General features: G+C 43.6%; 1 protein-coding gene across 1 annotated transcript in view; it reads left to right on the forward strand.

The window, feature by feature from the left end:
• Positions 1 to 3,407: 3,407 nt before the first annotated feature.
• PTPRQ (protein tyrosine phosphatase receptor type Q) overlaps positions 3,408 to 13,255 on the forward strand; it is an 855,789-nt gene continuing 845,941 nt past the window's right edge. Inside the window, exons 1-2 of the mRNA XM_075342420.1 lie at positions 3,408 to 3,455; positions 12,235 to 12,378. Of these exons, the coding sequence (XP_075198535.1) occupies positions 3,408 to 3,455; positions 12,235 to 12,378 (192 nt within the window). The remainder of the gene's footprint in view (positions 3,456 to 12,234; positions 12,379 to 13,255) is intronic.

Raw genomic sequence — 13,255 nt, forward strand, 5'->3', positions numbered from 1 at the left:
ATAGCCACCTTTTTTTTGATGACACTCAACAGCCTACCATCCATAGATTATGTCAGTTGCTTGATCTGTTTATGATCAACATTGCGTGCAGCAGCCACCACAGCCTCCCAGACACTGTTCCAAGAGGTGTACTGTTTTACCTCCCTTTAGATCTTACATTTTATGAGGGACCACAGGTTCTCTATGGGGTTCAGATCAGGTGAACAAGGGGGCCATGTCATTATTTTTTCATCTTTTAGACCTTTACTGGCCAGCCACGCTGTGGAGTAGTTGGATGTGTGACGCCCTGGACTAGCCAGGTAGTCAAAGACATAACACCATACACACCCCCTCCCCTGGATAGTCACACCAGTCAGACAAAAACCCTTGTTGCCTCCCTCCAGGGTCTGATGTCCACACCAGGTGGAGCGGAGCCAGGTGGTTGGCCCCACCCACCGAGGAGTTCACAGGTCTGGAGGCGGGAAAAGAGACAGATTTGAGCAGACAGTGAAAGTGAGAGGACAGAAACTGTCGGTGTCTGGGTAGGGGCCCAGACACGAACAGCAAGGTTGGCAGATGGTGGTGGCCATCTGCAGGAGTTAATGGATCTCTGCAAAACCGTAGGACTGGGGTCGGGTGGTGGCCCGCCGGTACCGAACCGGGGAGTGGAGTGAAGCTAAGCACAAAGGCAGGGCCATCGGACCCCGACTAGGCTTGGAGCCGCCAACAACAGTCAAATCCGAGTGTGACCGGAACCCCAGGGTCTTCCCAACAACCAAGACCCGACAGAAGGCAACAGTCCACACCGTGAGGATATACAGCCAACGCCATAGGCTAGAGATCCAAGGGCCAGCGCCTGCGGGCAAAACAGGCTCCTTCGGTACCTATACGCCGGGGAGCGGACTACCGGTGGGCAACCACAGGAGTCAGAACATTCTAACAAGGTGCAGGGAAAGACAGCCACCATCACACTGTCCGGGGAGAGCACAAACACTGCAGCCGGCTGCGGGACCCGTCCATCCAGTCGTTTGGTTTACCAAAGACTCTGTGCATCTGTGTCTGAGTGAGTACAACAGTGCCATCCAGCACCGCGCCGCGCTGCCCCTGCAACCCTGCACCCCAGCCATCCAGCCTCCCCGTTACACCACCGGGCTCCGGGATCACCAACCCCTACCCACGGAGGGGACAACATCCTAGCTGCTCCCTACCATCGCTCCCGGGATCCCCGTCACCAGCAGTGGTGGTGCCCACTATCACCACGACCCGTGGGTGGTGTCACGAACTATCTCCCAAAACAAACCACCCCTTTTCACTCGTGGACGAGGAGCGCTGTTCGAGTCCCCGGGTCCGGCCCACCGCTTGAGCCACCGAGCAGCAGCAGAAGCCCCGGACCCGAGCGTGGCGAGCGCGTCCCCTCCGCCCGCGACAGATGCATGTGATGGAGCATTGTCCTGCATGAAAATCATGTTTTTCTTGAACAATACCAACTTTTTCCTGTACCACTGCTGAAGAAGTTGTCTTCCAGAAACAGGCAATAGGTCTGGGAGTTGAGCTTCACTCCATCCTCAACCCGAAAAGGTCCCACAAGTTCATCTTTGATGATACCAGCCCATACCAGTACCCCACCTCCACCTTGCTGGCGTCCGAGTCGGAGTGGAGCTCTCTGCCCTTTACTGATCCAGCCTCTGGTCCATCCATCTAGCCCACCAGAGTCACCCTCACTTCATCAGTCTATAAAACCTTTGAAAAATCAGTCTTAAGATATTTTTTGGCCCAGTCTTGATGTTTTATCTTATGTTTCTTGTTCAAAGGTGGTTGTTTTTCAGCCTTCCTTACCTTGGCCATGTCCCTGAGTATGGCACACCTTGTGTTTTTTGATACTCCAGTAACGTTGCAGCTCTGAAATATGGCCAAACTTGTGGCAAATGGAATCTTAGCGGCTTCACGCTTGGTTTTCCTCAATTCATGTGCAGTTATTTTGGGAGCTAATGGGGGCCTTTCTACAGTGTCTACAGTGTGGAAGCTAATGTTGGGACTGTCATATACTGTAGGGACTACTTTGGGGGCCCTCATACAGTGTGGGGGGCTACTATTGAAGCCATTATACAATGTGGGGGCTGCTGTGGGAACAATTAATCAGTGTGTTGGCTACTGTGGTTGCCATTATACAGTCTGTGGACCATTGTTTTGTTGAAGCTGTAGGCCCATCATACTGTGTAAAGGGGAAATGTAGAGGTATCATACTGTGCATAGGAAAAGCTATAGGAACATCATACTTTGTATAGGGGAGGTATAGGGGCTTCATACTGTGTATATAGGGGCTTCATACTGTGTATAGACGAGCTGTCCATGGGGGGACATTATTAACTGTTAAGTGGACAGTTAAGAACCATTATTGTTATAAGGGCACTCAGGGTATTGTGACCGTCACAGGCACACAGGGGGCATCAGTACTTTCTAGGAGCAAAATGTGGGCACCTTTCTAGGGCACTTACACAGGGAACTAATATTTTCTAGGGGCAATTCAACCATCTAGAGGGCACCAAGGAGGCATTTTACCATGTAAAGGGCACAATGGTGGCATTAGTATGTGGGGGGCACAGTTGGGGCATTAGCATGTAGGGGGCACAATGGTGGCATTAGTATGTGAGGGCACAGTGGGGGTATTAGTATGTGGAGCAGTAAGAGGAGCACAATTTTTGTTCCACACAGCAGGTGCCTTAATAGGGACACATACAACAGCAGTTGTATTGGGGTGACGGCAGGATGAGGAGTTGGTGTAGGTTGGGATTAGATGGGGGCGGTGCTAGAAATGTGAGAAGTCAAATGTGTCTTTGTTGTAATCTCTGTAGAAGAGTTGTGGCTAGAAGAAGTTGTCATGTTGGTCTGGGCCAGATGGAAAAGACGGGAAAGGTGAACAATTCCATCTGTAAGAACGTCAAATGTAAGTCACTATCTGTAACTGTACTGTGATCTCTTGTATGTGCTGCAGCACCAATATCTACCACTATATAGTCACCATATAGCGGTAATATCAGTGTCATCTGCTGAGATTCCACTATACCCACGATTAGTCTGTGTCGCCGTAGTTATCATGGTTACCTGGTTAGGGGCCCACTCAGATGTTTCACCCCCCGAGCTGAACCCTTAGCTACGCCACTGACGTGAGGACTATACGTGGACCCTGACTCGAAGGCTAAATAGATGTGCTTCATTTTAAAATTGTACTATTATACCTGCAACAACAGAATGGCCTACCATAGAGCCAAGTAATTTCAATGGAGTCTGAGTATTGCAATTGTCTTTCATAAACCAAACAAAATTGTATATATTTCTGCCACAGCATTACTATCAAATGTTTCTTCCCTCTTCTAATTCATAGGTATACTAAGAAACCTGGCAAATGATGCATCTTAATTGTTTACAAAATGGACACCACGATTCTTTGTTTGCTTCTATTTAAAAGTCTTTTTCAGGTATGGTTAGACTTTTGATTACCTTTGCTTTGTCTTTTCTTTCCGCAACTTCCTTAGACTTAATAAGGTCCTGTCACACACAGAGATAAATCTGTGGTAGATCTGTGGTAGATCTGTGGTAGATCTGTGGTAGATCTGTGGTAGATCTGTGGTAAATCTGTGGTAAATCTGTGGTAAATCTGTGGTAGATCTGTGGTAGATCTGTGGTTGCAGTGAAATTGTGGACAATCAGTGCCTGGTTTGCGGCTGTGTACAAATGGAACAATATGTCCATGATTTCACTGCAACCACAGATCTGCCAAAGATTTATCTCTGTGTGTGATGGGTCCTTTTGACGGAGAAAGCTGCATTCAAGCATTGCCACCTCTATTTCGATGAAGACTATAAAGTGACCACTTTAGTATGAATAATGAGGGTCACCCTGGTATTTGATGGTCAAAAACATGAGATCAGTATGGACCTAGAATGATATGACAAATACAATATATAAAATTGTCCTTAAAGTACATGTGTCACCAGATTTCACAATATTAGATGCATACTTTTGGAAAGAGACCAGATGTGGCTTTTATATTTACTTTGAAAATTCTTGTCAGATCTGCTGCACAGCAGGGATAAGTACAAAGATTCAGAGGACCCTGACCCAGTAAGAGTAACGCTGATAACAGAGAGTGATAGAAGAAGGGTCTTAATTCCGCGCCAAGGACACAATGGATCCAGGAAGAGATTAATGCTTCTTTAATAACATGCACAAGTCTACGCGTTTCTGGAGACACAGCTCCCTTCATCAGGACATTGGCAAGAGAACATCAAATCAAGATTTGATGTTCTCTTGCCAATGTCCTGATGAAGGGAGCTGTGTCTCCAGAAACGCGTAGACTTGTGCATGTTATTAAAGAAGCATTAATCTCTTCCTGGATCCATTGTGTCCTTGGCGCGGAATTAAGACCCTTCTTCTATCACTCTCTGTTATCAGCCAACTTTGGGACTGCTGCCTGGACCTGGATCTTATATATGCCTGTATAGTGGTTGTGACTGGCACAACCATTATAGGTGAGTGTGTTTTTATTACATATCTTCCTCCCTTTTTGGGGTAAGACCCTATTGCGCTTTTCTTTCCACAGTTTCTCATCTAGTAAGAGTAACGCGGCACGGGGTGGCAGTCATGGGCCAGGTACTAATCTGTCACACATTGCACACTACATGAACGATGAGGTCCTGGCTGGGTGTGTGGACTTGTGTCGTAGGACTGCATGGTCCAAATGGATTTCTCTTGCCAGGGCCAGATGACAATTCTTTCCAGGAGAGAGATCATATCAGTTCTTTAAAAGCAACATAGATTTATTTGACAGTCCTTTGATGACAACTATGAACATGAGATAGCATGTTTCAGTAATACAGTGCACCAAAAGACACACCTTCTCCACTTCCACCTGGGCTGTTCTTGTCTTCACAGATCTTGCTCGGTTTAGTACAACCCAACCTAGCACCACAGTTCAGTTCATAAAAGTAATTTAGTCTTCCTGCAGTTCCACGTCTAATTCTTCTCATAGAGGAGTAGGTTTGTCAATATAGCCGGACAAAAGCTCAAAGCTCTTGGATGCTTAGGGAACTCCCGCTCGGGACCCTCACTTTAGCCCATGGACTGTATCATCTTGGTCCGTTACCTTTAAGGAGCTGTAAGCCACTTGAGACCTTGCTGTTAGGAATTTTCTCTCCATACCCTCTTTATTGGGGGTCAGTCCATGCTTTAGTCAGTTCCCAGACCTGACGCTATTGTTTACTGCGAGTCGCAGTCCATTCTTTAGGTGCATGCTTTCTCTGTTCCAGTCCCCTTTTTCTTGTTACAAGTCACTCACTGCATGCAGCCTTGACTACCATTCAGGCCATAAGTCTGTTTCTGTCACAAACTGAGCCCTATCTGACCTTCTAACAGGAAAACGTTCCTTTCCCTGCATTCTAACCCCTCCCACAATGGAAAAGTTCCCACCATTAACTATTTTTTACCCTAGAGTTTGGCAATACACACACAATAATGCAACACATTATATATTACATCACAATTCAAATGGCACATTACTTCAACAAGTATCCAAGACATTCTTAACATTACAACAATGTGATTGGTGACTTCAGTGGGGAACACAACAACTAGTCCAACTCCATACACAACCACATTGGTAGACAAGAGCCCTGTAAAGCTTCTAACTGCTGGCATTCCTGGGATGATTCAGGCATGATGTTGCTGGGAATGCCAGCAGATAGTAGAAAGTTTGCAGGGTTCTGGTCTGGCAGCAACAGGCTACTAACTTGGCGGCTGGACCAAGATACTGAAAAACATTCTACTCACCTCTACTGGAACTCTTTTTTATGGTTACACAAATATACTGGATGATTCTTCTCTGCATAATATTTGTCATGATCCAGGACTGGTATTCTCCGCTCCAGAGTTTCACAGACCCAACCTGATCATGTCAGGTTATGTCCCATCAGCCTCATTCTGGTTTCAGGAGACACTATATATGGTCTCTGAACCTGCATTCCTGTGCTGGTTATAGTTTTGCTCTGTAGCCTGTAACTTTCTCTGGTGAGATTTCCTGGTTTATCTAACTCCTTGTTGTCATGCCCTGACCTCCCACGTTCGTCCATCTGTCCCAGTCCCTGACTTCCTGCTCCTGTCTGTTGTTTGTGTTTCCCTCTGCATTCCTGATCTCCCGGATTCTGACGGTTGTGCTTTCTGACTTGATATTGATCCTCCCTTTGCAGTGACTTGACTTTTCTGGCTAGACCCTGACTGTTTGACTACTCTATTGCCCCCTGGTGGTTCGCCTGATAGCTGTCTGCTGAAGTTACTCTGCTGTACTTCAACTGTCTTTCTGTTACAGTGTAACATTGACTCTCCTTCACTACTCTGCTGCCACCTAGTGGGGAAGATGCTGTACTACGTCTTACTAGCCCTTTTGTACAGCGTGACATTATTAAAATAAACAGGTTATAGGTCCCGGCGTGGTTCATAAATGCTCATTTGGGATTATATAGCTTTTCTGACATATATTTTCAAAGGAATCATATTCTCAAGTCCAAGGCTATATTAATTATTTTAGACAATTTCAGCACTAAGGAAGCATGGCTTACAGGGAATCTGTCAGGAAGTGTTTGCTACCTCTTCTTAGAGCAGCATGATGTAGACAAAGAGATGCTGAGTCCAATGAGGTATCAGAGGTATCACTTACTTTACTGGGTGCAGCAGTTCTGGCACAGAGGTTTTAGATTTGGCAATGCAGCAGAGCTGAGAAAGCGGCACCACCTACACCACCTACACCAGGTTCTTTATATACAAAATTTATAGACCGTGAGCTGCTAATCACAGCAGGGGGCATGTTGGAATAGCTGACCTCTAGCTGACCTACTCTGGCACTGAAAATCTTCTGAAGCTAAAAGAGACATTGCAGGTAAACAACTACACACAGTGTGATAAGACTCATTGCTGAAATCTCTGTGTTAACCCCTGAAGCATGCTGGCTTCAAATTGCATACAGTAGCAAAAACCTGCTGACAGATTCTCTTTAATAGGTTTTTTTTTACTTAAATGCATGTATTGTATTTGGGGGATGAAAATAATTTTTTAAATTTGGTCTTGCTAAAAAATGTACACTGTTTTCCTTCTATAGCCTCTGTGTTGCACTGTTTATTGCTGGCATAAGGAGTTATCTGAGAATCCATCAATCAATTTGCTATGACTGTCTAATGGGGACATTGTAATGCTCTTGTGCTGCTTTCAGTTGATTTATGACCATAGACCTGTGCCAGGAATCAAAGAATGTGTAAAGCTATGTTCACACATTGTGTGTTTATTGCATGGATCTTTTATGAGTCTTATGCAAATTTCAAGCTGCTTTTTACACTACCAGCCAAAGCTATAAGATTTCTAAAATCTCATAAAAAGAGATGGGCAAACCCGCAGATGTCCAGCCAGACTTGGAAAAAAAATCTGGTTCGGCACCAGACTTGAACCCAAGTATCTGCCCGGATGCCGTACACCAAATAAGTCTATGGGGACACAAATATTGTGCTGTAAAATGGAGGTAGAAAGGGCTAGGGAGATTACAGCAGGAGTGTTATACTTACGGACCTTCTCCGTGGCTGTAACACTGCTTCCGGGTCCGCTCATTAACCCTCATACATATTTACTACTTCCCCCGCCCACTGGCAGTCCTGGCATCTCTGATTATTTGCAGTCAGACCGTGCCTCCACCTTATGTGACAGCATCAGTGATTGGTTGGAATCACACACGCTGTCTGCGTTGCAATGCCTATAGTGGCGTAAAAATCAATAAATTCAAAAATTGTCTTAGGTCCACCCATATTGTGATACCCAAAGCAGATAAAAACATACTGCTAGGCTGCAGTCACCAGCCTTGTGCTTATCTTGGCTGTGTATCAAAATAAGAGGGACCCTATGCAGCTTTTGAAAAATTATTTAAATTAATAATTTTAAAAAATGGCGTGCGGTCCGCCCCAATGTGGATACCCAGGCAAAATAAAGCCAACAGCTGGGGGCTGGTATTCTCAGGCTGGGGAGACCCACGGTTATTGGGCCCTGCAGGATAAAAATAGCAGCCTGCAGCTGCCCAGAATTGTTGCATCCATTAGATGTAACAATACCGACACTTTACCTGATCCATCCTGATTGCCTTGGTGTGGTGGCGATCGGGTAATATAAGCGATTAATGCCATCTCACAGCTGCCACTAAGCCCTAGATTAGTAATGGGGAGGGATCTATGATACTCCCTGATTACTAACGCTGTAAGTGAAAAGAAATAAACACAAACATTGAAAAAATCCTTTATTTGAAATAAAATACAAAAAACATCCTCTTTCACCCTTTTATTAACCTCCAAAACACCCAGGTCCAACGTAATCCACACGAGGTCTCACGACGATCCCTGCTCTGCTGCATCTTGAAGTCTCATTGCGCGGACACAAAACATGACTGCACACTCCGGCTGCAGCCAAAAACTGATTGAGTAGCAGCTGTGAGCACTGACGTCACTGAGTTTATGTGCGGTTAAAGTTGGAGGTTCCATGGTCCCCCACCTGTGAATGCAGAAAAACTCATCTCAGGGGAACTGATTGAATTCAGTGACCTTACCTCAGGTGAACAAAGTTCAATCAGAACTACGTCTTCTGGCAGAATACTCTTTTTGCCAAGAGATGCAGATTTGGTGCTGAAATTCGTACACCAAATTCCTGCACCAAATTTGCATCTCCTGGCAAAAAAACGCATCAAAGCACAATGCGATTTTGATGTGATTTATTGCCAGGAGATGCAATTAGATTAATTTTTTTTTCCAGAAGATGCAGATTTGGTGCAGGAGTTTGGTGTATAAATTTCAGCATTAAATCTGCATCTCCTGGCAAAGTATTGCATCAAAACTGCGTTGCATTTTGATGTATGATTTTTTGCCAGGAAATGCAGTATTGGTGCAGGAATTTGGTTGATAAATTTCAGTACCATATCTGCATCTACACTGTGTGCAGAATTCTTAGGCAAATGAGTATTTTGATCACATGATACTTTTTATACATGTTGTCCTACTCCAAGCTGTATAGGCTTGAAAGCCAACTGCAAATTAAGTAAATCAGGTGATATGCATCTCTGTAATGAGGAAGGGTGTGGTGTAATGACATCAACACCCTATATAAGGGGTGCATACTTATTAGGCAACTTCCTTTCCTTTGGCAAAATGGGTCAGAATGGAGATTTCAGGGGCTCTGAAAAGTCCAAAATTGTGAGATGTCTTTTAGAGCGATGCAGCAGTCTTGAAATTGCCATACTTTTGAAGCATGATCACCGAACAATCAAGCGTTTCATGGCAAATAGCCAACGTGGTCGCAAGAAGCATGTTGGGCAAAAAAGGCGCAAAATAACTGTCCATGAATTGAGGAAAAATAAAGTGTGAAGCTGCAAAGATGTCATTTGCCACCAGTTTGGCCATATTTCAGAGCTGCAACGTTACTGGAGTATCAAAAAGCACAAGGTGTGTCATACTCAGGGACATGACCAAGGTAAGGAAGGCTGAAAAACAACCACCTTTGAACAAGAGACATAAGATAAAATGCCGAGACTGGGCCAAGAAATATCTTAAGACTGATTTTTCAAAGGTTTTATGGACTGATGAAATGAAAGTGACTCTTGATGGTCCAGATGGATGGGCCAGAGGCCGGATCAGTAAAGGGCAGAGAGCTCCACTCCGACTCGGACGCCAGCAAGGTGGAGGTGGGGTACTGGTATGGGCTGGTATTATCAAAGATGAACTTGTGGGACCTTTTCGGGTTGAGGATGGAGTGAAGCTCAACTCCCAGACCTACTGCCAGTTTCTGGAAGACAACTTCTTCAAGCAGTGGTACAAGAAGCCAAATCTAAAAAAAGCTTACTCCAACTTCCAAAAATATTAAGCTTTGATATTTATGTCTTTTAGGTTGATTGAGAACATAGTTGTTGATCAATTAAAAACAAATCCTCTAAAATACAACTTGCCTAATAATTCTGCACATGGTGTAGTGGCAAAAAAACACCGTTTCATGGGAGCTGTTTGTGGCTCTCATAAATTAATCATGGCCCCCTATGTGGCCACATACTCTAACAATGATTCCCAATGTGACCTTCCTATAGCATTAATATGACTTCCATACAGTAATATAGTCCCCCTAATATGGTCCCAATACATTAATAATTTTCTCCTATTTGGCCCCCATACATTAATTATGTTCCCCTATGTGACCTATAATTTAATAATACTTTTCTGTGTGGCCCCATAATTTAATAATGCCCCGCTACGTGATCCCATAAAGAAATAATGCTCCCTATGTGGACATCATACATTAATAATGTCCCATGTGGCTCAATACCGTAATAATGTCCCTTTGTGTTGTCCAATACATTAATAATGTCTCCATATGTGGCCCTTATACCCTAATACCCTGCAGTTGAAGAATAAATGACTGGCAGGAAGCCAGTGGCTCTCTGCTCCACAATATATTGCAACTGGAGGTGCATCCATGTGGGGCCCCCTCCCCCACTTGTTCTGTCAAATGCTGAAAGGTGATCATTATGGTCCTACATAGAACTGTCTCTGTCCCTCTCTCTCTCTCTATACATTGGAGATCAAAATTAGAGAACAATGTATGATCACTTGCTTTTTTCAGTAATCATGTCATCTACATTGATCAACATTTGAAGAGTTTTTGTAAGGGGTTCACCATGCCACTAGAACAGTGTTTTACAAATGCTCTTAAATGTTTTGACACTCTATGACGAGACAGATCTTTATCCTGTTCAGTGCTGAAATGGCAAGCAATTCCAGCTGCAGTGTAGAAACAATTACCCATGGAGATTCTCTACATTATCCTGTTCTCTCTTGCATTAGTCTTTTGAGGGCAACCAACCTTCTTCGGGGACTTGAAAGAGTTTGTGATGTGGGAAAGATGCAATATTGTCAAAATCACAGACTTGGAACGACCTACTTCTCTTGCTATGGCTGATAGGGTCACCTCTTTGGCCTTCATCTAGACAACTTACTGCTGGAGAGTTTCAGTCACATTAGAACGGCACACCATTTTTGCAAAGTCAGTGGAAACTAGACAGTAAAGGGTGCTTTACATGCTGCGACATCGCTAACGATATATTGTCAGGGTCACGTCGTTAGTGACGCACATCCGGCGCCGTTAGCAACATCGCAGCGTGTGACACCAATGAGCGACGATCAACAAGTGCAAAAACGTGAAAAATCGTTGCTCGTTGACACGTCGTTAATTTCCTTAATATCATTGCTGCTGCAGGTACGATGTTGTTCGTCGTTCCTGCGGCAGCACACATCGCTATGTGTGACACCGCAGGAACGACGTACATCTCCTTACCTGTGTCCACCGGCAATGAGGAAGGAAGGAGGTGGGCGAAATTCTGGCCGCTCATCTCCGCCCCTCCTCTGCTATTGGACAGCTGCCGTGTGACGCCGTTGTGACGCCGAACAAACCGCCCCCCTTAGAAAGGAGGCGGATTGCCGTCCAGAGCGACATCGCAGGGAAGGTAAGTCTGTGTGACGGGTGTTAGCGATGTGCGCCACGGGCAGCGATTTGCCCATGACGCACAACCGACTGGGGCGGGTACACTCGCTAGCGATATCGGTACCGATATCGCAGCGTGTAAAGTACCATTTAGACTGTCAGATAAGTAAGGAAATTAGCACCAGGTGCCAGATTAACACCAATAACTTGCAGGTATCTGAAAGTGTTCTCTAATTTTGATAAGAGTTCTTTTTCATTTATCTCATTTACATTTTTGTTCCATACTTTACAATAAATTCAATTTATGAAATAAGCTTAAAATACTGCTAGTTTACTCATGGTAAGATATAATCACACAGGAGTACACAATGACCTTAACATTTAGGAAATTGTGTGCTGTTCTCTAAATTCTGATCTCCAGTGTTTATATAGATATATACAGATATATACATCTATATTCATATATAAAGCACAAAGTTTTCCTTTACTTGGCATTATATATGTATTTAAAGATATCAATAGCGATATATGAATAAAGCTATTGAAAGAAAGCAGAATCTATCTTATAAAAAGTTACCTTGATTTATTAGTGACTTCATAGTGTGTATTTTGTGGTCCATTTTTGTTTGTATGCAAACTAGATATAGCACCAGTTTATGTGATTGTTTCACAAATGCTTCAAATGTTCTTTATTTCAACCTTATTTTTCAGATGGTAGAAAATATGCAGTGTGGAGATAAGAGTACCGAAAATGTAACAGTTAAAATTGAGTGGAAACAGTTTCCAGAAAATAAGACCCCTGATAGTTATCTTGTCTGTTATCAAGCCTTGAATAATAATAATCCACACCATCAGGTAAAAGCTTGTACCAGTGTCAATTTCAACATAAGAAAAAAATAAATCTGCTGATCTATTTCCATTAAAATGAATAGATAGAAAGCAAACCAACATTGAGCTAAGACCAACCTCATGAACATTTTGGGATTAGCATTGCAGACTTGTCACATTATATCTATACAGTATCATCAGAATTGTTTTTTTTCAGGTTTTTTTTCTATTTTTATTGCTAAGCTGTGAGATTCTCTTACAAATCAGACTGACCCCAAGATCGCTGCTGCGCTGCATTCTCTGCCTCATTTTTTTTATAAAGGCTATGATAGACAGTACTAAACTGTGTGATATACTATACTCTCTGAAGGCTATGCTATATTTTGTGATATGATATTAACTAGGAATTATTGGGGATGCACCCCTGATCCAACCCAAAATCATCTGAGACGTCTAGAACTGCAGTGCATAAAATAGCAGTAGGCATTTTTCTGATTCATGCTAACTGCAAATTGTTAGAATTGCCAAGTCCAACTAGTTTTCTAAAAGCCTACACAAATTTGATTCAGATTGATTTGCTCATCTCTAGTTAGGACATGTAGCCAAACTAAAACCACAATTTCCAGACACATGTTTCAGGGTCTTTCTCCCTCAGCAGTACAAAGCAGTAGAACTGGTTGGTTTCGTTAGAGGCCTTTGAGAGGGGTTTTTCAAGGTAAAGTCACTTATTGTGGAAAGCACTAAGCTGGCATAGGAAGTCTTATGGGCCATGTAAAAGGCAATAGTAAAAATACTAGAACGACTCGACTTGTTATGATTTGAATAAAGACATCACACATACTTAGGACTTGTGCACACGTTGAGTATTTGGTGAGTTTTTTACCTCAGTTTTTTTTTTACCTCA

The sequence above is a fragment of the Anomaloglossus baeobatrachus genome, chromosome 4 (assembly GCF_048569485.1).
Source record: "Anomaloglossus baeobatrachus isolate aAnoBae1 chromosome 4, aAnoBae1.hap1, whole genome shotgun sequence".
NCBI classification, from domain to species: domain Eukaryota; kingdom Metazoa; phylum Chordata; class Amphibia; order Anura; family Aromobatidae; genus Anomaloglossus; species Anomaloglossus baeobatrachus.